The sequence below is a fragment of the Ylistrum balloti genome, unplaced genomic scaffold, assembly GCF_031769215.1.
Source record: "Ylistrum balloti isolate Yb309-2 unplaced genomic scaffold, AGI_CSIRO_Ybal_v1 Utg370488, whole genome shotgun sequence".
Classification (NCBI taxonomy): domain Eukaryota; kingdom Metazoa; phylum Mollusca; class Bivalvia; order Pectinida; family Pectinidae; genus Ylistrum; species Ylistrum balloti.
This window is the reverse complement of record NW_026782318.1, coordinates 82,661-109,249: the sequence shown is the minus strand read 5'-3', so window position 1 is coordinate 109,249 and position 26,589 is coordinate 82,661. Positions and strand designations below refer to the sequence as shown.

The 26,589-nt window shown below is 35.0% G+C and overlaps 1 protein-coding gene across 1 annotated transcript in view; it reads left to right on the top strand.

Moving 5' to 3' along the window:
• Window positions 1-24,079, top strand: part of LOC132555420 (deoxynucleoside triphosphate triphosphohydrolase SAMHD1-like) — a 74,632-nt gene extending 50,553 nt beyond the window's left edge. The window contains 1 exon segment of the mRNA XM_060219771.1: window positions 23,724-24,079. Coding sequence (XP_060075754.1) covers window positions 23,724-24,079 — 356 coding nt within the window.
• The last annotated feature ends 2,510 nt before the right edge of the window (window positions 24,080-26,589 follow it).

The window sequence follows — 26,589 nt, the reverse complement described above, 5'->3', positions numbered from 1 at the left end:
TGATGTAGCATCACTGACGAATCCTACAAGGACGAAACTGCTGTATGATGTAGCATCACTGACGAGTCCTAGAAGGACGAAACTGCTGCATGATGTAGCATCACTGAAGAGTTCTAGAACGACGAAATAGCTGTATAATGTAGCATCACTGATGTGTCCTACAAAGACGAAACAGCTGTATGATGTAGCATCACTGACGAGTCCTACCAGGACGAAACAGCTGTATGATGTAGCGTCATTGAAGAGTTCTAGAACGACGAAACAGCTGTATGATGGACTAAGACCACAATTAAATACTTCCGGGTTCAGTACCCACGAATGAAGTCCCTAAAAAATGTATGTATGTTTTGAATTAGATTTTTGTCTATAAATTTGATGTAGATGTGTTATAGAGATGATAATCTAACTGTCAGTGTGTAAATCATTCATATTGAACATGTATTTTGTGCTGCAGGATCCGGTGTAAAAAGTCCTGTTTTCACCTTTACCCCTGACCCGGATGTATATAATTGACGTTGGTGACACATATGGAGGTATATCTCCAGAAAATGCCCAACATGATGGGTTGAAACTTTTACATTTTGCTTCTCAGATGTTGATCTTGGCCAGGTGAAATGGAAATTTGCAGATGAAACTTTGGGACTTAGTTATGAATTTTAATGTTACAATGAAACATATAGTGAAATTAATTGTGGTCTTAGTCCTTAATGACATGCCTAAAAATCCATGTTTTTATTTCTCATACCCACATTTTTTGACCGATTCTCATACAAATTGGCATGGTTGTTCTATATTTCATGACTGATTAGGTAGTGAAATAATTTTTAATTCATCACTTCGATTATAATTAAAATTTTAATTAAATTAAATTTTTAGAAAATTTTTAAACTTTATTTTCTGGAGTGATCAGGACATCTATAAATAACATCAAATTAGCATATTTGTGTTCTTGTGTATTCCTACGCCAGATTTTTAAAAGTTAAGATGGAGGATTTTTTTCAAATTATACAAGTACAAGATCTTAGAAAATTCTGTGGTTAGCCCAGATAATGGCTTGTGTAGGATTTGGATTGGACCTGTAACAAGGACAGGGAAATATGGAATTCTGTCATTTAAGGACCCCAGTGATTTAAAATGGAAAAAGAAACATGCACACAGACTTGCTTTTATTTGTTTTTCTGAAAATTTAGAATTGTCAAGTGATCTGGACTGTTCCCATCTCTGTCATAATAGTTTATGTTTAAATGTAGAGCACATAAGTTCAGAACCTCATTTTGTAAATAATAACAGGCAGTACTGTTTAAATTCAAATGTGTGTTATGGTCATTTAGGGTTCAGTGACTGCATGTTGAATTTGAAAATGTAATTGAGTTTTTATTGATTTGAGGGTATTAGCTATTGTACACTGATGTATACAACATTGTCCGACTACCACCACGTGGAGGTTCCCTCATTAGGTAGTCATATATTTTGTTGTTGTTGTTGCTGTTGTTGTTACATTATTTTGTGTTTTTTTTCTGATTGTTGACATGTCTCTAATAAATTTGTTGTCACCTCTTCTTCTCAATACAGGTGGTCCTGAGGTCGGTTGTCTCCCCTACATGGATGGATGTTGGGATCTAGCTGACCTCTCCTGTAGTCAGACTTCCGAGCGGACCTGGACCTTTTCGCATGCTGCTTGTGCTGTTCTGCTAACAACAACATACTTCTTTTCTTGACAGCAGGTTTGTATTGGTGGTGGCGTTGATATATTTCCTCTGAGCTGAGTTGATTAAGTTTATGTTTGACCTCCCTACTTGATTGAAGAAGCAGTTGTATTCAAACCTAATGACACAGTGATCAGGTGACATCATATCCTTTCCCTCTCAGCCAAGCTCCTGTCCAGCAAAGTTTGTTGTGGAGGGCACGTCCAAGTATCCACTTCTTAAGGGTAGATGTCTCGATACCCAGACTTAACCCCTGTGAGGCATTCATCCCTGGCTTCTTAGCACTTCCAAATGATGTGCTGTTGTACCGCCCATCCACAGCTAGTCCGATGGTGCTCGGGGAATCATCTCCTCTCAGGGTGTTGGCCTCCACCACCAGTCTGGTCTTCTCGGACATGTCCTTTTTGTTGAGGGCAGTAATGTCCTTGGACACTTGATTTGCCTGTCGCTGCACTCCACTCTTGGCTCCTGCAGGTATATTCAGGTGTCCGAGAAGTAACGTGGCTCCTTTGGTGCTGACAGCCTGGCCACACAAAGCTGAAGGCAGGTACTTGTTGACAAGGGCTGGCTTTGGTCCGGGCTTATCCGTGTCTGCCTCTCTATGTAGTTTGTACAGTGGAGATCTGTACTGGCATTTATTACATCGGACAGCACAACTCCATCCCAGAGCCCTTTTCCGCTCGGTGTCCAGTTCAAACTCCGGTACCATGCATGATGTAGTGTTTGGTTGTCCGGCGTGAAGTCTGATGATGTCGTTCCACATTTTCACCATCAACACTATGTCGATGATCTGGTTTCCTTCTATTACAGGCTCAGAGTTGGATTCTTCAGCTGTAACAGTTGCCGGCCGTAGTATCTGTGTTGGACAAGGTCTGTCTCCAGTATCTGTTGTTACCAGGGAAAGGCCGTCAGGACTGGGCTTGGTGATCAGCTGAAATTCCTGGGTGGTCAGTCTTCTGGTCAGAGCTGGTCTCTCTTCTCTGGTGACAGGTACCTCAGGATCTTCAACTTTAAATAACTGGCCCTTATTCTTTGGAACAGCAGTGGTCAGATGTATTATTAGAATACAAAATTCAAACTGAAGCTGACCACTTGATTGGTCATTGTGATATACACATCATTGCCTGTTTGATAATATAACATCAAAGGTGTTTCAGAGACAGGGAGAGCCCCAAAAGTAAACATAAAGGCCCAAAGAGAACACCCCCCCCCCCTCCCCTGCCTTTGGCATGGATAGTCTTTGTATGTATACATGTGGCTGTTAGTTAGTCCAGTGGGTGTCATTCACTGTGATTGTTTACTGCAAGTCTTCACTGTTATCTATTGATTATTTCATGTCCAAATCAAAGCTGAAAAATGCTTTAAAGCAGATTAAATGTTCAGTTAATATTAAAATTTGGTAATTTAAAAAAAAATTAAAATTCTACGAAAAAAAATGAAGTTGTAATTTGAAATTGAAAAACTTTTTTGTATAGGTATATGTAGGAATTATTCAAGTTTATATACCAATTTACAGAACTGAAATATCTTAATAATTGCAAAATCTGTTTCATTTTTCCTGACGCTTGGTGTCTGTGATATGTACAGCAAAGTGTATGTAAAGCTGAGTTAAAATCTCAGTCTGAGAGGGGTTTTTCAATTCTTCATAACTCCTGTTTTATTTGACCTACGCTGATTCTGTTTACGCCGAAATGTTTGAAATAGCTCACAGTTGATGAAAATATTTTTTTTTAAATTTTAAAAAAAAAAGTGTCCTATAATAGGACTAAGACCACAATTAAATACTTCCGGGTTCAGTACCCACGAATGAAGTCCCTAAAAAATGTATGTATGTTAGGGAAAAAAATAATATGCCTCTTTGAATTAGATTTTTGCCTATAAATTTGATGTAGATGTGTTATAGAGATGATAATCTAACTGTCAGTGTGTAAATCATTCATATTGAACATGTATTTTGTGCTGCAGGATCCGGTGTAAAAAGTCCTGTTTTCACCTTTACCCCTGACCCGGATGTATATAATTGACGTTGGTGACACATATGGAGGTATATCTCCAGAAAATGCCCAACATGATGGGTTGAAACTTTTACATTTTGCTTCTCAGATGTTGATCTTGGCCAGGTGAAATGGAAATTTGCAGATGAAACTTTGGGACTTAGTTATGAATTTTAATGTTACAATGAAACATATAGTGAAATTAATTGTGGTCTTAGTCCTGATGTAGCATCACTGACGAGTCCTACCGGGACGAATCAGCTGTATGATGTAGCGTCACTGAAGAGTTCTAGAACGACGAAACAGCTGTATCATGTAGCATCACTGATGTGTCTTACAAGGACGAAACAGCTGTATGATGTAGCATCACTGATGAATGCTAGAAGGACGAAAAAGTTGTATGATGTAGCATCACTGAGGTGTCATACAAGGACGAAACAACTGTATGATGTTAACTACATCCATTTCGCTGCAAACGTTGAACATGTATTTACGTACGTCTCACTCAGTTTTTCCACTTTGAAGTAATGCAAACTTCGATGAAGCAGAAAATTCTTACTCTTCCGGAACACATGATTTTTCACTTTTTTATTCAGGACCTTCCATGTAAATATTTCATTTTGTATGTTTTACCCACACTAGTTTTATAAAATAATCGAGTTATGATTATGATTCTCCCCACGTGTTGGTATTCTTTTCATTGATTTAATTCGTTCTTGTTTTTTTTAAGGATGATACATTGGAATGCATAGCACTTAATCATAATAAATAAAAAAGTATGGTTGAATTGAATATCGAAGTCATTTGAGAAAACATATGTGCATAAAGTTCAAAATAATCAATATAGACGAAAAAGTCTTTTATATTTTATTTTCAGATGAAGGTAACACTTGTTAAAAAGTTAAAAATTAATTTTTTTGATTTTGCCAAAGATTAAAAAAAAAACAAATTTGAAAGGACTTCAAGTCAAACGAAGCTTTATTCAATGTTTATATTTGACATTTGTATCATTTTATATGATTTAGGTGAATCATCAAAAAATTGCTTGAGCACAAAATCTATGTTTGAGCATGAGAATGGTTTCGTGAATACGTTTCCAGGTCTATCTTACCTATAAAGACAACTGATATATCATTCTATATCGAAGCATCTATAACTTTCTGAAAACGTTTCACAATCTAGAGTATCTGGCCATGCAAATCCGTACATTTTCATGAGTGGCTCGTAGACTGTCCTGGACTGTCTGCACAAACGGGCACATGAGTCATGACCCCCTCCTCCTGGGCTGCATTTGGGAAAGTACAGTGCACCAAGAAATGTCTGTAAAGAGTCACTACAACCAATTGCGATCAGAGGAAAGAATTGCTGTATTTCAAGAACGGCTTCCTCCGGACTGGAATGGCCGATCCTGTTTGGCAAGAACGTCCTATTATATGGCATCGTGTCACAGACTGAAGTCTAAAAATCACCAAGTCAGTTCATCTTGTAGATGTATCTGTTGTACGTAAGTATAGAATGATGAAGCGTGATATGATGTAAATGACCTTTCTGTATTATATTTGTTGTTTTTGATTTTTTTTCGCCCTGTTGTAGACGAAGACTCTTTAAATATACTGGTGACTACCATATAGAACATTCTGCGGGAGGTCACAAACGTCTCGAACATTGATTTTATTTAGTTGCCCCCGGAATTTCGACAATTTAGGTTTCTAACATCAATGCTAGTCCTAAGAAGAAGAACATATTTAGCTATACTCTCTATAAATCTATATTTACAGACAGTTACTATTCACTCCTGTTTATCATACGTATGCATAACGTGTTGGAAATTATCCACTTCGAAATCAAATTGATTGCAGTTGTTTACCAATAACGTAGTGTGCGTGATATTTGAACTTTGATGTGCGTGTTTGGTGATAATATGACTGATATACCTGCTGATAATGGTAAGATAAAATCCGGTTCTCAACTGTGTAAATCAATACCTGCGTGGACTTTTGTCAACTTATCTATACTTATCTATTTAGGGCAAATTTAAAAAGAGAGTAGTTTTAAATATCATGATTTAAAATGGCCTTCATACTAATAAAGCTATCCCGATACTTATTGATAACAATTGTAAGTTTAATTTTAAAAAGTAATAAAAAGTACACTTGAAGATTTTTAATAACAAATCCCCCAAAAAACAAAAAACAAAAAAAAAAAAAAAAAAAAAAATGAAAAACACATCTTCCAATTTTAAAGACAAGTTGGACCAAAAACCTTCTATGAACAAAGAGATATCGAGTTTGAATTCAATACAGATCCTTCAATTCTTCCTACTGTTACAGTACAGGTTCATTATAGCAAAACATCCAGGAGTTACATTATCTGCTAAGTACCCGGAAGTATTAGGCACCATCAGGCGAGTTAACTTACTATGATAGTGTGACATGATCCTTGATTAGTGGGTTGATTCACCACAAGATGGACACTCACTAACATCAGTGACGTGTACAACTGTAGAATCATTCTGGTTATCATCCTTCATAAGGCCGTATAGTTTACACACATGCGGAAGATTTTGATATCAAACAGGGTACATGTGTCTGAAAAGTGCGCAGTGTTTGAATACACATATGACTTTTATGTAGCGGTATTTTTAATCTTTCAAAATTTTTCGTTCATATTCAATTGTGCAAACATAAACACGATTGAAATTTTAAGAATTAACTATATCAATTTAAAAAAGGATATATCATGCCTAGTTCGAAAATCAAAGCCTTCTAGATTATATATGAAACAGAGCATGTCTGAATGGATCGCCGAGAGTTTGAATACTGATGGTCTCTATAATAACACTTCACCTACACAAACATTCACCTCACTTTTCTTAAAGTTACATTCCGTATGTTTTAAAGTCTAGGTCAATGTAAGGCAGGACTCAAATCCTTGTCTAAGGAGTTTGACAAGCCATCATATTATCGCGATACATATTGGAAGGGAGATAACTCTGGTTAACTTAAAGGCGTGAAAAAGAGCTTAACTCATTTTGCCGGCGGTGCCTGAGAGCAGTGCTTTTTTAAGAAACATACACATTGCATGTAATCTTAAAATCTAAATTAATTTTTTTAAGATTTTTCTTACAACTAATGTCTTTTTAATCCGCCACTTCCTTCAAAAAAATCTTACAGTTCGAAATTCGCTTCTCCGACCTTTAACCTTTAAAAACAAGTTCAATATCGACAGCTATAATTTAAAACATCTCCGCTATTCAAACAGCATGATGCCTACACCCAATATAAGTGAATTTTCGAACACTTTGAATATATGAGCACAGTATGGTAAATAGCATAATCTATTGATATAGATATCGTAATTGATCACAATGTATTGAGTTGTAGAAGCTGTAAAAAAAAAATAAATAAAAACAATCGACCGATGCTGACGTGTTGAAAAAGACACCTGAAAAACTGTTCTGGAAATTAAGGATGATAAAATCATTAATCTATCTCTTTAGCAACATAAAACTCCCTATATCGAATCAAAATTGTTAGTCGTACGCGTAAAATAGTACGTTCCACACTCGTGAGTTACATCTGGTTGAGAACAACTTGAATTTTTTTGTTTTCTATTCAAATATATTCCTTTGCCATGATAATTGACAATATGATTGTACATAAGTTATATCATTATATAAGCCATTCAGAAAAAAAACAAAGCCTTTGACAAAGACACAGAGGTCGTGAATCTAAACTTATACATATAAGAAACAATGTCACTTCGAGTATCTCGAGGTTTGCTGCTACTTGACTAAAATGAGTTATAAATTGGTAATATCCTATTCAATTTCACAACATTTTAAAAAGTAGATCGCGTTTAAAGGGTTGAACAAAACAATAAGATTGGAAATTTGAATTAGAGTATAGCCAAATTGACTAATATATACAGCTGTTTCGTCCTTATAGAACTCGCCAGTGATACTATAGCATACAGCTGCTTCGTCCTTCTAAGACTCGTCAGTGATGCTACACCATACAGCTGCTTCATCCTTCTAAGACTCATCAGTGATGCTATAGCATACAGCTGCTTCGTCCTTCTAAGACTTGTCAGTGATGCTACATCATAAAGCTGTTTCATCCTTCTAAGACTCGTCAGTGATACTATAGCATACAGCTGCTTCGTCCTTCTAAGACTCGTCAGTGATGCTACATCATACGACCGATTCGTCCTTCTAAGACTTGTCAGTGATGCTACATCATATAGCTACTACGTCCTTCTAGAACTTGTCAGTGATATTATATCATACAGCTGATTCGTCATTCTAGAACTCGTCAGTGATGCTACATCATACAGCTGATTCGTCCTTCTAGGACTTGTCAGTGATGCTACATCATACAGCTGATTCGTCCTTCTAGGACTTGTCAGTGATACTACATCATACAGCTGATTCGTCCTTCTATGACTTGTCAGTGATACTACATCATACAGCTGATTCGTCCTTCTAGGACTTGTCAGTGATGCTACATCATACAGCTGATTCGTCCTTCTAGGACTCTCCAATGTCTATAGTGGTCAAATATATTGAAACCTAGGAATGTATAATGCTGAAGCCTATTGACGACTGAGCAACAATTGATGGTAAAACCTGAACCGATGGACATTTGTTTTGATTTAGAATATTTTTTTTTCTCAAATTCAATAAATTTATGATTAATGCATTGAAACAGCTATATTATGATTGCTATCTTTGAAACTGCGATTTAATTAGAAACATGTACCCGACTATGTTGACTCCTTGAAATAACTACACCAATGTCAAGATTCGATCAGTTATCAATTCATTTAATCTTCCTTGATGTCATTTTGTACTCTAATTTCATTTTATTGATGTATACAATTTTGATCTTTGTTCAGTTTGAGTTATCTCCCTTCATGTAACCTACCTAATTAATGTAATTAACAATGATTGACTGATTTGTAAAGGAAACTGGTGTTTTCTATATATGTAATCATACTTTATAAGTTAGTAAATATATATGTCTATGTATTTTGGGTTATGAGATAGTTTTTGGTGCTTTATTAATCTGCAAAATAATGACACCCAGAATGTTACACCAAATTTTATATAAAGGCTTATTGAAACCAGTATCGTGGGTTGGAAGTTCTGACACACAGAAGACCACAGAGTTAACAGCATATACAATCAAAGTACTGAGAGGCTAAACGTATTGAAAAATGTTCACAAATAACCGCTAACCTATATTACTTTCCCCATACTCCTACACTTTGGAATGCAAAAATTCCTAAAATAAGAGAACCAGAGGCTATTTTTCTTATTTTTAAGCGATTTTATATCTTCTTTAATTCTTATTTCAAATTTGACGACAATATTGTGAACAAATCAAAATAGGTAAAAAAATAAAATAACAAAATAAACACAACCATAATTTCATCGCCAACAAGCAAAATGATAAATAGCTCTATGACGAAAATGACTAAATAAAACCTTTGAAATACCCAAGATGTTGCAATTACTATCCTATCAATATGAGGATTTAGACAAATCGAAAGGACTTTATACCTACTTCTCTATTTTAAATGTATTGCAAAGTATTAGTCCTTACTTATTATAATTAAATTTGTATTTGAGGAAAGTAGATAAGGTGTACACAGCATTTCAGATAGATAAAAGTGTAAGTGATTACATTAAACGTATTTACATACCTATCTTCCTTGAAGTATCATGGTTAGACTTTTCTTCCTGTAATTATATCTGTAAAGACATAGTTCTATGAGATTAAACCAAACTTCTTTATATATACAAAATTTACGATATTTTCACTATAGCTACTACTATTTCTGATCTCCAATGCATTAGATAATGTCACCATGACACGCAAAACGAATAAATATGTTAAGGAAATATTTCGTTCTAGTTAATTGATAATTATAGACATGGATATTTTGTTTTTTTATACGCGTTTTGTTTGAAGGAATACTTTCATTTCAAGGAACTTTGATACACATTAACAAACATTGAAAAATCAGCACAATCAACCTTCATCAAATAAAACTAAAAGACAAAAAATATAAGTTATAACAGAGTCAACATCATGATCAGTACTGTATTAAAAATATATCATTCATAAATCATGAGCACCAAATGTACCTTGCCTACGACGCGCAAACTTTTTATCTTGAAAAACTTGAAAAAGTGTCATGGCGGTGGGTGTGAAAAACCTGAAAAAGTGTCATATCGGCGGATGTGCGCGTGGGACGAACAGTCCAATTCGGTGACGTCTAATGAGGTAAAGTGATGTTATATATTAAGACGATCTTGCCACAATGACAAGGATTAAAACAAAAGTGATGTTCTGTTTGTAAGTTTTGTTTGTTTATAAGTGCTATTAGTTAATAATTCAAACGAAGCCCCCAGACTAGTTTCTTATGGTTCTGTACGCTTACGTCATGTCGAGAAGGATTCATAAGCCGCCATACAGTAAATACACTGTAAATCAAGTCACGCAGTTACAATAAACTTTGAAGATACAAGAAACCATTTTTTTGCTTACTTACGGCATAGACGTATCTCTGCTTACGGTTAATATGGTTGTTTTCTAGGAATGTTCACAGCAGGCGAGAAGAATCACGTCAGCTCGATCTTCTTCAACAGCACAGGTCGGGGATGTCTGTAAGCAAATTCCGTAAAATATCTTGTTCAAAATTTATCAAAGGTTCAAACACACTGTGCTTCCTTTTTGAAATATATAGTAATCGTATTGTTATTAAAAAATGAACTTATTTAGGATGCTTTTAAAATAGCGATTTAAAAGATCGCGGCATTATTTACGCAGAAAATTGCCACTAGATGGCTCTAACTCTTTTCGATATTTCAGCCAATGAGAAGGCCAGGATCGGTAAATTTTGTCTGAGAGGCCGTCGCAATAGGCTGTATGTATTGAGTACGTTTAGCCTAATAAGGTAAGCATTCACTGCATACTGTTACCAGCAGCTCCTGCATAAGGGGTTGCCTGAATAAGGCTACTCGGGTAACAGTTATTGTACGTGTGGTTGGTGCCAGTAAGTTGACGGGTCAGGTACTCCAGAAGCTCCTGGATAATGAGTCGCCTGCAAAGGCTGCTCTGGTACGCCTGACTGCTGATACAAGAGCTGGCACCTGCTGACAGGCTGTTGAATGTTGTGGTGTGTTGTAGCCTTGTGGTGTGATCTACGTCCAGGCGACGGTGTAGGGAGGACAGGGGTACTGTCCATCCTATTTTAGTGTAGATTGATATATTGTTTGTGTTATTTTGTTCAACTGTTCGGCCAGGGAGCCGAGGTATCCCGATCGCCTCTGGAGCAGGTAGCGCCGTATAAATTGAGAGCCCGGCATGCGCGCACGCTACCATAAGTGTGCACGTTACATAAGTAATGAATGTGTTGATATCAAATTTCAGTTTTAAGTGTAGAAACAGGTTTGACTATTTTTCACTTGATGGCAATTTTTCATACTAAATATGTACAACTTTATTCATCATAACAAGATAACTATTTTAACGTTTTACCCAAAACCAAAACTACGATTCTGTAAACATTTTCTCATTTTGTGTCTAAAAGGACCATAGGGTCACTAAAAGACTCTAAAGTGTGTAAAAACGGAGTTTTAAACGAGCAACATTCGGGGATTTGAGTTTGGATTATGATAATGTTGGCATGTTAGTACTTTCTTGTTGTTTTTTTCAATACTGATGTATATCGATTGCAGTATGACACCATTGATTCACAACCTACACTACATACCACCATGAACTAATCAAGATACAACTGCGTTAAAAAAGTGTCAACATCATCATACTGACCCAAACTCGAGTTCAAACAAACTAGAGCAAAGTACGAACAAAGAAAGATTTACACATATAACTCTGAAAAAAGGTACAGTGAAGGAGACTAAGTGTTTTACCACAAACTTGATGTATTTTATGAAATGTGGTGCCTGTAATTGTGTGGTCTTACTTCACATCACTCGATTAATTAAATAAAATCACAGAAACAAACGTATTGAGAAATATAGAACACAGCAAAAATGTCAGCAGGTGCAGGCGCTGTAAACATTGTGACGTCATCGGAATGTAGAAATGTCAACAATGTATATTTTTTTGAGAGGCGACTTTAACTTATATATTTATTTTAGATACTTAAACTATCAAAATTTGTTCACATTTACTGTGCTGTACAATTTTCCATTCAATTATTTATTCTGGTATTTGTCAAAGACAGTTGACAGTTTACTTTTTATGAATTACAAACACTGTGTAATTAGATTTCTCTCAAAAGGTCATCACTTTCAGCAGTTTTCACATTTGTGTATTACATATCAGGCTATGGAGTGACAAGCTGACAGCTTACGACTGAGACAACACTTCGTTCTCATGCCTTCACGGTGGTACAGTGCTCCACCGGTGGTGAACTTTAACCTCTCGGTGTTTGCCGTAAACTGCATGCCACGTTTTATTTCATTCAGATATTGGCACGATTCTGGGTACACACATGCACTTGCCGTTGTTTTAAAATTATCAGAAAATCACGAACTGAATTGAGTTATGTGGCAAGTGAACGGTCCTGTCTCGATTTTGACTTTTCTTTCGATCACTTGGTATTTTCTCCAGTCGCCTCCTATGCTTCAAACTTTAGACAGGGCCCTAGTATCAATGGCGAGTCATAGAAGGATGAGTCATGTGTATGATGCAATTTAGCTCATTATTTGACTCTACTGAATTTAACTCTAAATTTATATTAAAAGATGTGTGTCTTTTGTACAATCTTAAAAGACGATTTAAACTAAACATGGTATATATTTTCCTGTTTTCTTTGTAAGCAATTATCTTGACACTGTTTCACATTTTGCCTTTGAAGTGAACACATCATGGAATTGATATTATATATATATATAATATAGATGGAAAGATGTTATGCTATCGCAAGTATGAAGTCAAAAGAAATCAAGTGGGAGACGTCCAATTAATATTTCTTGAATTACGACAGCAGTAATGTTTTTAGCGACACGTTCCCATGGGTACCCAACTGAGAACAGGTTCCCGTCAAGCTTCACTCCGTAATGTTATCAGTGGAATTTAAGTGTTATCAACACATTAATTTTCATTAATATTACATATTGGCAAGGAATGGTTGGACCCAGAAAATATTTCCTGTCAAATTCATGTGATATTTCATAACTTTCCTTTGTATATATGAAGATGTTGCGTTGATTTAATGAAACATACAGCGAATTCTAAAAGTTCTAAAATTGTGTTTTACTCTAAAAATATATTTCATACTAAACATCAAAGAAAATATGAACATATTAACAGATCAAAATTGAAAGTCATGTTTTTTACAAGGTGAGGCAAAATATGAAGAAAAGAAAGATTTGCATAGAAACCAAAAAAAAAAAAAAAAAAAATAATAATAATAACACGTGTTTCGGAAGAATAAGCGTCTTCTGTTTGATGGACGACACCTTATAAATCATGGTCGAAGTAGGTAAGTTATATCACGTTCCAAAATGAGAACACGGTAAAACTGATTATCAAACACATCCAACTTCATATTGCATAATAAAATAGAATTTTCCTAATTATAATTAAAATTATGATCATTAAATAAAAAGAAACTGCCAGTTTCGTGAACAAAAATCCTAAATACTTATCATTTTTTGTGAACACAGGTTTGTGAACAGTTTCCGTACTCAGTACTCCCAAAACAAAGAATGACATCCTAAATCAAAACGATATCAATTGTTTCAAGCACGAATCATTGTATATATCAACCCCCCTTCGAGCCCCTAACACCTTGAGGAAACGTACAGTACACGTCACAGGGGTTTCACACGAATTCTCGACCCATGGACCATATATTTATACATATATATTTTAGTAACAAGGGGTGTAACTCTCGAGAAGGAAAAACTTATCATATTTCGTTTTTTTTTTTTTTTTCAATTATGTGTCTCGATATTCTACGAATCTGCAGATCTGAGTAGCGCATGTATATCCCATAGATATTTGATGAACGAGATTGTTAAAGTCCAAGCTATGATATGACGAATTTGGAAATTCCTGTGGAAAAGGCTAGTATAACTGGTATAAAAATACAATTCATATTATTTTTATTTATACATATGCCTTCAGATGATATACAAATGCGGTTGATAATTAAGTTTTGCGTACTTAGTTTAATTATTGCTATTACAGATATCAATGTATTTGTAAATTGTACTTCAAATGTGTGGCCTCTTGTTCCACATATAGTGTGACTTAGTAGAGAAATAAAATCTCGAGATCTTGGACCTTGGTAATTATGATCTTGTCCATACGGCAATACAGTTTCACGTTTGAGTGCAGCTATTCATAGTGTTAATTTCACTGAAAAATATCCGCAAACACATCAACTATACAATAGTAAGGTACGTTTTTATTTTAGTGACGAAAAATAGAATGTGATCTATGAATGATATGAATATGCAACTCTCGTCAACCCGTTCACGAAACGCCCTTATCCATTTGCCACAGAGCAGATGTTGCATGGATACGTTCATGAGTAAAGTTTCAGGACTAGTAAGTTGATATTGTGTATGTAAATAGTCATAGTGTATTATTGTTTATTGTGATGTTTCTAACGTCCATACACCATTTACTGGGATACATCGTCTACCAATGTTCCTAGGTGTAATCGGTTCTTGTTGTGAACGCTCAATGGATTTTGTTTGTCGTTTTAACAAGCAGACGTCAACGTTGTTCCGGTTTTTTTTTCGGGATAGGAATTGTGATTGTGTAATATTCTTCCTAACACAAAACTCGATATTATCCCCGGGGTAGGGACGGCATGGAGATGACGGATAAACATCTTACAGTCCCAAGTGAAAACACAAAGTCAATGTGATGGTACTGTGAAGGAATACTTGATTGACAGTATTCAGTGGACATCAGCTTCAATACTCTAAAAAAAATTAAACAGCAAGTAAAAATTATTGAATTGAGTCCTGTGTGCAGACTTCTTTGCTTTGGTCGGCGAGTTACAATTCTGAGTGGTTGAGAGCAACAGCCTGTATTAACACTACTCCAGTATTATAACCCTCATTCAACATAGGATGAACAAAGGACCGAAACAATGTAAATATCTAATAATAAAAGTCTAAATATAGACGAGAGTAAAGTAATCCAAGAAACATTTGATGCCATGGTTTCTCAAGTGCAACAAAGAGATTTTTTATTCACTAGCGTCTACCGATAGTAAACATTTCCCAACAGAGGCTACGGATTGAGAGTCGGATACATGATATCGCTGTCCATAGGGTTTATCACCATTGTGGAACAGTTATTTCTATTCTGTGGTTCCCCGGGTTGGAATTAGAAATTCTGAAATCACGTCATCATACCGCGAGATTTTGGAACAATTGACATGACGTGGTAATGAAATGCATGTGTAAATCAAATAAAAAATCGTTCAACGTGTACAGACTTCCTCCTAATGAAGAACAATTCCAATGCGATCAAAATGACAAATAATCGACATCTTCCAACTGAACCAAAACAAACAATGGCTGTTTTCCACGCCTCATTGTTTCTTTAATCATTTGTTACCGAGTGACCATCGGTTTAAATTTCCATATAAAGAGGCTAGATTTTTTTTTCTAAATATGATAATTTGGGAGATTGTTGAATAGCACAAATAAGTTGTTCGATGTTAACCGTCAGTGTTGATTGCTTACAGAGTTCCCCAAAGTCATTTCTTAAATGGCCTTCGTTAAAACAAAGTTCCCTATCGCGGTGAACACATCTGGAATTGTTTTGACCTCATTTGTTCGCTCTGCGTAAAAATAATCTATAAACGAAATTGTGATTCTGTTAAAAGTAGCACATAAAGTTACCAGGGTAATTCCAAAAACGCATAAAACAGTAAATTTAAGTTTTAGAGTTTTTTTTTCTGGTTTATTCATTTTGCTCTTAATACACAAGGAATATACACTGGCAAGCACTCTGTTTAATAAACAATGTTAATAACTGAAAAGACACGAAACATTTATCAACACCAGTTAGAATTTGATGACTTCAACCACATTTTTGTTTTAAAACCATTCTGATATTGCTTTGAAAAAAAAATGAAAACAAATAAAAATTCAAGGAATTTTCATCATATTATATCGTAGCACCGATAATTTTCTGAAAAATCATTGCAGTCTAAACGGTCTGGCCACCGAAATCCAAATCGGGTCAGGACTGGCTCACAGCCATATCTCGCCTCTCTACAGAGTCGGGCACATGCATCGGTTCTCCCTCCTCTTGGACTGCATTGGGGTAAATATGTTGAACACAGGAATGGCACCAGAGCTATACTACAGTTGTAACTCACCAGCGGCTGGAATGTTTGTAAAGTCATGACAGCGTCTTGTACATAGCTGTGTCCTATTTTATTCGGCATAAAAGCCATACTGTAATTCATCGCAGAACAAAAATTCACCTGTTAAAAAAAAGCACATGGAAATACCAACATGTCAACATAATCATAATCAAAACTCACATGCAATAAAACCGTGGCAAAATATAAATCAAAGAATTTCTTTTAAAAATAATCCAGAAAATGTACAAGGAGAATATGACAAAGTGTTCCGAAAGAGTAAGAGTCTTCTGCTTCAAGTAAGTAATCCAAGTATGTAATGTCACGTTCTCAAATGAGTATACAACAATGGAACCAACAGACTAACGAACGAACATCAAGATAAACCCAGCTTTATATAACAAAAAAAAAAAAAAAATCTCAATGAAATCAATGCGATGATCGTTAATTTTCCTCATAATTTTCATCAAAATATGTAGTAATTGTGTTCAAAATAATGTGTATGATTTATTTTCGTACCAGTTGAATAATTAATTTTCATAAAGAAATCTCGTGGTTGTTCTCAAATTACAAATTCATACAAACTGCGAACATGTTCAAACTTGACAAACTTATTTTCGTTAATGGTTCCTTTATTTCTTTTTCATCAAAGCAAATATTGGATAGTTATATAATATTGGGTAGTTGTATGAGATTGGGTAGTTGTATGATATCTGGGTAGTTGTATCATATTTGGGTGGTTATATAATATTGGGTAGTTGTATGAGATTGGGTAGTTGTATGATATTGGGTAGTTGTATGAGATTGGGTAGTTGTATGAGATTGGGTAGTTGTATGATATTGGGTAGTTGTATGAGATTGGGTAGTTGTATGAGATTGGGTAGTTGTATGATATTGGGTAGTTGTATGAGATTGGGTAGTTGTATGATATTAGGTAGTTGTATGATATCTGGGTAGTTGTATGAGATTGGGTAGTTGTATGATATTAGGGTAGTTGTATGAGATTGGGTAGTTGTATGATATTAGATGGTATTAGGGTAGTTGTATGGTATTTGGGTAGTTGTATGAGATTGGGTAGTTGTATGATATTGGGTAGTTGTATGATATTGGGTAGTTGTATGATATTAGAGTAGTTGTATGGTATTAGGGTAGTTGTATGGTATTTGGGTAGTTGTATGAGATTGGGTAGTTGTATGATATTGGGTAGTTGTATGGTATTTGGGTAGTTGTATGAGATTGGGTAGTTGTATGATATTGGGTAGTTGTATGAGATTGGGTAGTTGTATGATATCTGGGTAGTTGTATGGTATTAGGGTAGTTGTATGGTATTTGGGTAGTTGTATGAGATTGGGTAGTTGTATGAGATTGGGTAGTTGTATGAGATTGGGTAGTTGTATGAGATTAGGGTAGTTGTATGGTATCTGGATAGTTGTATGATTCATTTAAAAAATGGAGATTTGATACTTTTGACAAAACAAAATATTATTTTTTACTAATATAATATTACATGCATTATTTTGCTGATAATGAATTTACAGTTTCGACTGTGTTGTGTAAGACATTAAACCCGATGATGTTATATATCCCTTCCCTGATCTTCAGTTAAGTGTAAGTGTTGGATTCACACGGACAAGCACCTAAAATATTGATTCCTAACTTGGAATGTTCCAAAAGTAAGTATAGATGATTACATTTGAAAAGTTAAAACGTATTGCAGCTTTTTGCGCTAGTGCGATTGAAATACGGGTGTATGTAGCAAAATATTTATAGCTATGAGAGTGCATTGGAAAAGATAATATCTTGAATATAGAGACTATTTCCGTAGAGGAACACAGACAACAATCTTTCGTAGTTTTTCTAATGTAATATATCGTAAAACAGAAAACATCAATATCTTCTTTAGTATTTTGTGAGGGAGAATATGTTTGTGTGATTGATGTTGTCAGAAAACTGAGTTACAAACCAAATTTAAAATGCCGTTACTTAGCACAAATAATTCTATATCACATTACCATCTTTGATGTGTTATTTAAAGACGAATTCATTGCCAGAATTTTGGAGCTGACAGTCATCAAAAAGTACGTCATTCATGTGATAGTACAGGTAACTGTTGATCAGGAATTTTACGATTTGCACAAAAATTAATATTTACGTACAAGAAATGTATATGACTGGTGTATCGTTCAATATAATATAACTGTATGACTCACATTGAAGGTTTGGCATGTTCCTCCCCTTGGTTGTTGTTGGCTTGTGACGAGATGACCACCAAACAAGAACAATGATATGTACAGTTTCAGGGATGCTATCATTGTTACACCTACAACACAAATAGAGAAGAAAATGACTGAAGAAATCATTTCCAGTTTTTAACTCAAGGAATAACAAAGATAAGGATTGCTTAACCAGATATTGTATCTTCTTCCTAAATCAGGTAGCTGAATCGAACAATAAGCATAAACGCCCACATTACTTTGAATTAGAGAAGAGGTCAACGAAATAGTAGAGAGTGGTTTGTGTTAGTTTTGAAAATTTATGTCTTTGCAACATTAATCAAGCAGAGAACATAAACTACGATTTTTATAACTATCAAATACAGCGGCTAAGGGACAAAATCAGTAGTCTTCTTTTCTTCATTGGATGCTCAAAAGAAAGGTCAAATGTGAGGTTGGTTTAAGAGAGACATTAGGCAGAAAAATGAGTATTATGGGGTTTTATGGTCGTAATTAACATCTAATTAGGAAACATTCCTGTTCATTGTGTGCGTTTAGTAAGTTTGCATTGTTTAATGGTCGTTAGTATGTAGTTGGCTATATTGTTGTTGTTTACTTGAATTGACCAAGATTGACATAACTCATTTCGTCGATAAAGCAGATGTCAGTATTTTGGTAGACGTTTTTCACTTTATTTGAACTTGTTTAAGGAGAATGTTCGCTGAAATAACTTCTGCTAAACGAACAGATATGTAATTAAGATATTTATGTCTATTTTCCCTTCTAAGTTCAGCCAATCGAGGGGTAGTCAGTTACACCGTTAATATCAAAATGAGTTACTTCAACTGAAAATGCTTCACTGCTTCAGATCGTTTTTGACAAAATAAATTAATTCCTGTAGAAGAAGGATGTTCCATCATGTACGTCTCTGCCTTTTTTCTAGCCCTGCCCATTGGGTCCATGATGACTGACACTTATCATTTATAAAAAAACGATTTGGTTCCCATTTATACTTATATACTGTAGAGAGAATATGGAAAATATAACATTATTCCAAATGAAGAAGAATATGAAAACTATTCTTCTATTTCCCCCTCTTGGGCCTCTTGTCCCAGAGGGACTTGGACCCACTACTTGAGGAAAGTTAAGGCCAAATTTGGACAATGCCTATCCCTTTTATGTATTGCTCCTTGAGCCCTGCAATCAAAGCAGGTGAGCAAATAAAAAAGATTATTAACTTTTATTTATAATATTGAATACCTTCAGTTGAACGTTTAATGCATTATGTAATTTTGATTTCGGCCAACGAGGTCATATAACGACCTGGTATGGAAAAATACACGAACTCAAATGTCCTTCATTTCTATATAACATAGGTACATATACAGGTAATGTGATGGTTGTCTTGCATACATTTGTGAAATAGTCTTTTTGTAAAATTCAACATTCAGACAAATATATAATTAAGCAATGCGTTCATTTTCAGAACTGAAAACTTAAATTGAACAACAAACATAGACTATATTTTATCCCAAATCAATTTGTTCATGGATTTCTATTATAAAATGTTGTCTATACAATTCTTGTAGTAGTTCGTACTTCAATTTAATCATAAAAATACAATAAAAAGATAATCATTTTCCAGGTAGAATGTAAGAATTGAACATATTACATTATTGCATGAAAGTAGAAGGCGACAACATCTGGAGGCTTTTCTATCACTTAACACACTCTCACGTTTGGCCTTTAGTTGTACGTTCGTCCGTGTGAGGATGGCTTTCGACTCTGTTCCCTATAAAAATGGATTACCTACTACGTTAAGCAGGCTGAACGCGCAGATTATTAATATTGTAAAGACGGGATGATCCAATCGCGCGTTGTCAGTAAAATGAGACCGGTTGTGATGTCCTGCTGGAAACTTATAAACTAAACTTTAGTCTGGTTGACCATGAAGTCGTTTCAGATCTACACTATGACATACACATGATAAAGATTTTTCAGTTTCCTACAAACGTACTCACTTATTTCATATAACAAAGAAAGCCGTCCTTAAATGACTTGTCGTTGATAGGGCGCTTAACAACATTAAACCAGACCATTGACAACATCATAGGTCATGTTTATTTCTTCATCTCAATCTATATTCCTATTGTCCTCAATGGCGGTATAACAAAAATGACAGATCAAAGGGCATTAAAGAGTTCGTTAAACACAACAGGAATAATTGGTTGTCAATATCAATGGCAAATGCTTTAGAAAAGCATAAGTAGAGATAACATGGTCAGTGTCTTAAACAATAAGTTGTTTTTAGGCGAAAATAAAGACAAATACGAGGGGAAGTCACTTTTTTCTTTCTGTCTCGAGCAAAATTGCAGTTTGTATTTTAAGACCCTGACCATGTATTCTATTTGTACTGCAATCTTTTTATTGAAAATTCAGATTATTGAAACTTCAAAGGTTTGTAAGGCCAATTTAATCTTTGTCTACCTAACATTGATCTTACAGCGAATTGTGCCAACTGGCGCAGGTAAAAATAGCTGATTCTCGCAGAAATATAGTTAGTTCCACACTTAAATTAATTTACGAGTTTTCGTGCAAAAAAAGTAAGTCAGAAAGTAATTATGCCGAATTATCGTGCTAAAATACACTATTTTTCGTCACTGGCGAACAATGCAAATATCTATATGACAGATGTATTCCAACACTGTCTGTGCCAGTTGCCAATTGTGTCAAATGTCAATACATAGAAGACCGAGTATCATAAGAAAGAATTGTTATCAATATCAATGAGTTTTCGTTACTTTCCGTAGCACAAAACAAGCAGTTAAGTCACCAGTAAAATTATTTTTCTTTTATCATATTTTTTCTCTGCTCATGTTATTACAATGTTAGTTTATGTCTATTTCAAAAGTCAATACAGATGTCAGAGAAATTTGTCATCGATATTGAAAAATAAGTGCGTAACAAGGAAATCGATATCAAGATAAACAATACTTATCAATGTATTGAACTTTTATTTTCCTTAAAATTTTGTAAAATTTGTAAATATATTTTTCAAATAAGAAAGAAGTCAAGCTGTACGTTATCAAATATCATTGGTGAAATTAACCAGTATTGTTTATCAAAACAGCAAACGCTTCATTTGTCTTGATAATATAATATCAGATGACCACACATCAGAAAAACGCTTAATTGGGAATATGGCAGGAATACATTTGATTTAGAATGCTCATTTGCTGTCAATTGTTCATATCTGAATTTGTTAACATTTACCGCGTTTAAAGATATTTTAACAGATCACTGACATTTATGAGCTGCTGTTGTAAAGGCCAACACTGTGGGCAGCAATCACGGTAAATGTGAAATATAAGATGATGGTGTGGGAAGCTGACAGACTGTATTTATGGTCCGCATTATGCTTAATTCACGTGTCTTTACTGCTCTTATCTTCTAAGTCATGTATTGTTTCTTAGTGTTGTTTAGGGTATGGTGCAGTAATTCCGCACTAAGTTTAATTTGATAAGAAACGTTCAGAACTATGAAAACTTCGGTCATATTTACATGAATACACTTTAATTTCAAACTTATCTTGTTAAATAACATAATGTAAGGTAGCAATATCGAAAACAACACCAGGAAGCATAAATATAGTATCACTCTAGTCTAGGAAAGACACTATCATAATCCCAACTCTAATTTCGATAAAACTAGTGCAAAATGTGAGCAAGGAAAGATTTACGTGGAGACTCTTGCAAACGTACAAGGCGAATGAGACCAGGTGCTCCGAAAGAGTAAGCGTGTCTTGCTTAATCAACATCACCTGGCATGAAAATCTTAATCAAATACAAATAAGCAATTTCACTTTCTCAAATGAAATCTTCATATCGCTAAAAAAACTTGTAAATGAGAGCACTATGACGATCGTAAAATGTCTCGATAATCTTCATCAACCTGTATCTTTGGAAACCACATGTTACAAGTTTTTCCGTTAGTTGACATATTGCACAAACTTATGATAATGGAACAGTCCTTTGAATATCGAATCAACTGAGAAAGATTTAAAATAATTCAGTAAGTAATTCTGATAAAAATATTTTCCTTGGGAACATTTCTTTTATTTCGATAGATATTTGAAAATCTGTAAGATGTGCCTCTACTGTATCTGTTTATATATATATATAGATGTGTTTTTACTTTATTTTTGTACAATATTCATGCTCCTAAAGACTTTGATTAATACTAGAACCAATCACACGTGTACGGTAAATCAATACCATATTGCTCATGTTCCTTATTTGTAAATAAAAAATACTTGCCAGTTTTATGAGTACAAATCCAAAATTATTCCAACACCTTCTCACTCTAATTCTGTAAGCAAATGTGTCTTGTTATAACACCCAGTCGTTCACTGTACGCTAATGCCTTAACGGTCTATATAAAAACGTGTCTCTCGTGTGCTGCCATCAGTGTGAGTGATATAGTTCCTGAGTTGTATACACAAACACGGGGCTACGTGCTATAGTCAGCATATTTAACAATCCGACTAAAATCAGTCTTGGTATACTTCAACATAAAATGTGCACATATTAACTGCAAATCAAATCTGAATTGTGTTTTGAAAATCTTCGGTTATACTAATAAGAAGACATATAGATGAAATAGGAATTGCTTCCTGTTGGAACATCAACAGTTCAAATAAACAAATGGTACCCACAATGATTGTAAAATCCATGTTCTTGATCTTATACATAAAAACTAATTAGGATTTCATGAATTAGCTCCCCTGCCTGATAAAAAGAAATTGTATGATTAAACTTCAGCTGAAATTAGTGTAGATGGCCTAAAATGAACGTTGTTGTTAAAATTTGGTACGTAATTAACATGACTATATTTGTAGATATATGAATAATGACGATTAAACTTAAGTTAGTGTGAATGATTTGTGTGGAGAATGAGAGCCGTTCTATGTAAGGACATGTTGTATTGAATATATATTTTTGTGTCTATGTAATTTTGATCATTTCCTACCACGGAAAAAAAAACAAAGATAACTTTCCACCAAGCAGTATAATAAACTTCATGGTTTCAATTTTCCTATTTGGCCTTTTCCATTTTTGGTATAGCAATGATGTTTACGTGTCGTCGTTGATTTGTTCATGAGCATGTTCCAGTTATTACAATTTTCGAGCAAGATGTCGTCAACTGACAGGCTAACTCTTAAAACAGGTTATTTTGAGAGGTGCAGGTTGTTGAAGATTATGGGGGACATTTAACGGTCGTCATATCAATCTAATTGAGAAATATTCTATTTTCTTGTGCGATATGGAGCTGGACCATGTTATCATTTAAGAAAGTGACATCACTTACTTGGATTGACCAAGGTATACAAGGTATATTTTATCATTAGCGTCAAAGTTTGCTGTTGTACTCTGCAGGTTGGGGGAAACACAAGGTTAATGAGCTGCGATACGTCCGCATACAGGAGCTGTGTGCCAAGGAAGACCAACCCCAACCTTCAAAGAATCTGGACCTGGGATCACTTCCACCATGCAGAAGAAGTTTGGAGCAGCACGTAAGACGTGTCAACTATCAGGTTGGAATCTGGAAGAGGGCCCACATTGCTAAACCAGATATGAAGGTTGACCATGATGGGAGGTCAAGGATGGAATGCTGGAGCCACTGTGGTACAAAGGAGATGTTCTGCCACAGGAGTTCATCAACATCGCTGGCGAACCACTATAGTCTGACGATGATGTGGATTCAGATGACTCGGAAACTGTACATCAGCTGACAGATGTGTTAGATCAGTTTAGCGTACAAAGCGACAGTGAAACACAGGCAGTGCTCTGAATTGATAATATGTACCCTCGAATGACATGAAGTCTGTGTTTGTTAGATATTTAAACACACAGAAATGGTATAATTTTTGTTGAAATGAATCTATTCATAGTAGTTTGTTTTGTTAACAGATCTGTTTCTTATTCTATTGCGGTCATTTTGATGCGTCATTTGTTAAATTTGATAGAAAAATAACGATTTTATGAGTTTTTTTTCCACATTTCGGGTACATTTCACTATGGCGACCATCTTTATGACGTCATAACCGTAAGCTTGTCCCAACTTACGCAACGTTCACATTTATTGTCGTGATCAGGGCTTAATTCGGCTTCAGAAAAATATTCGGAGGTTTGTGGGTGACTATAACCCTATCGTTCAATTTTCTTCGTCATTGTGTGATACTGTATCGTACTTTGTGTCAGGTCTCATACATTTAAAGTTCCGTAGATAATGACGATGAGTTACTATAAAATTTAGGCTATCAGTACCTCTTATATTCAAGCATTAAATGACAAAGACTATAACACTAAATTCCAACACCAGGTGATAGTATGCTAGCAGTAGGAGGTGATTTTTAATTGATAATCAAAAGCGTCCCTTCTTTTTTTAATACAAACATGTATTGTTTATTTTTACTAAACGCAGTTTCAGTATTTTTTTCCTCGGTTGTATTTTGCTTGGATCACATGCTATCTGTTTCCAAATTATCGATGGAACAGTGTGATACTAATAACGCGCTTCCTTCCGTAATCGAAGTTTGGGGCAGGCTAGTACCAGCTTGTCTGTTCGTACAAACTCCTGAATTACTATTTAAAAATCTATACATGAATGAGAGACTATGTGTAGATCTGCATGCAAATTGTTTTTTTAGAGAAATTATGGTTGCAATAATTTCCATCTCAATACACACAGGTTTTTATTTAATTGCCGATAGCTCAGCAGTCCTTTTATTCAATCTAATAAAATTTGTTCAAATAATGTAACTTGTGAAAACCAATAATTTGACACTTCGAGTGTTTCCAGCGCTGTTTCTATGGAAGCAAAATGGAGGCTTCGGATTGGTCGAAACTGAGATATTGTCCGATTATAGTGAAAACTAATATACAAAAGTTTTGTATTCCCTGGATACTCTGGTTTCCTCCCATAATAAGACTCCTCGCGCGCTTACATCCGGGCCAACAAGAGTAATTAGTATAGGTTAAAATAACTTATTTTGCAATTGTTGTAACATAAATTAAGTTATATCTTATTTTCTACAATGATATTTCGTTGCCATGATAACAGTGATAAACAAGACCTATGGTTAGGAGGGGTTTTTGTTCAAACCCCTGAACATGGAAGCAAACCTACAAGAATTTTTACAGAAATATTATAAGACACGTGTAGATGTGCATATATTTTGTTCTCAAATTAGAAATATTTACTATTGCGGTTTTATTCTCTTTTTTTGCGAAATATTTTGTTGCCATTGTACCCGAGTCACAATATCGGTATTTTTCTTGTTTCACAACTTGATTAGAGAAACTAGTCTATATCCATCATTATGTATGTATAGATATTATTACTGTGTGACATAAAATAAACATATTGTGTATTGGAAAAATTAAAACGCAATGGACTCCCGATACCGTCAGTGATAAAATAATTTCGTTTCTCCTGTGATATTTCCAAAACTGCCTAGGACATGAAGATGAAACGAATATACACACACGTGTTTCTTCTTTACAAGGAACCATCAATGATATTTGTGTCAATTGAGTAATTGGTCTTTATCGTCAGTTTAGCTGCCTGATTTGGCGATGTCGGACGAGACATCTTCCATGATTTATAACTGACAATATCGGGAGTTAAAATCTCTTTTTTCTTACAAATACATACAGCATTGTAATGTAGTATTATTATTGATTCCGGATAAAATAGATCCGATCCGGCTCTTAGTCAATCCCAAGATCCATTCGTACTCCTCGACCATTACCCTGTACTTACCTGCAGAGTGTTGAGATAGTCCGAATAAAAAAAAAACAGTCCAGGCTTGTTGACACCATTTGTATGAGTTGTGTCGTCTGTCCGTAGGCTAAATAAGAACCTAGGCTGAGATGTTACAAGCATGTTAAGGTTTTAAGTACGATACCTCTAGTGTGACAACACAGAGATATATCGTTTACTATTGGGACTTACTCTCACCTGTAGTTTCTCCTTGTCTTGGTTAAAGATTTTACCTCCTGTATACACAAGCTGCTGACAGAGAGAGGTGACTAAAACATGTGGCTGTGTGTCGACTTTTATTAAGGCTGGTGTAGAGCAGGTCTAAACTTGCCTCGCTAAAATAAACTGACGTAAGGCTATTTAGTAATTATACTGATTCATTATCATAGGCAGGGGTTTATCCATTATGTGTATGTAACTATGAATGTCGTGTCAATTAGTAAAGGACTATACTGTAAGACGTAATCGTAATTCAAA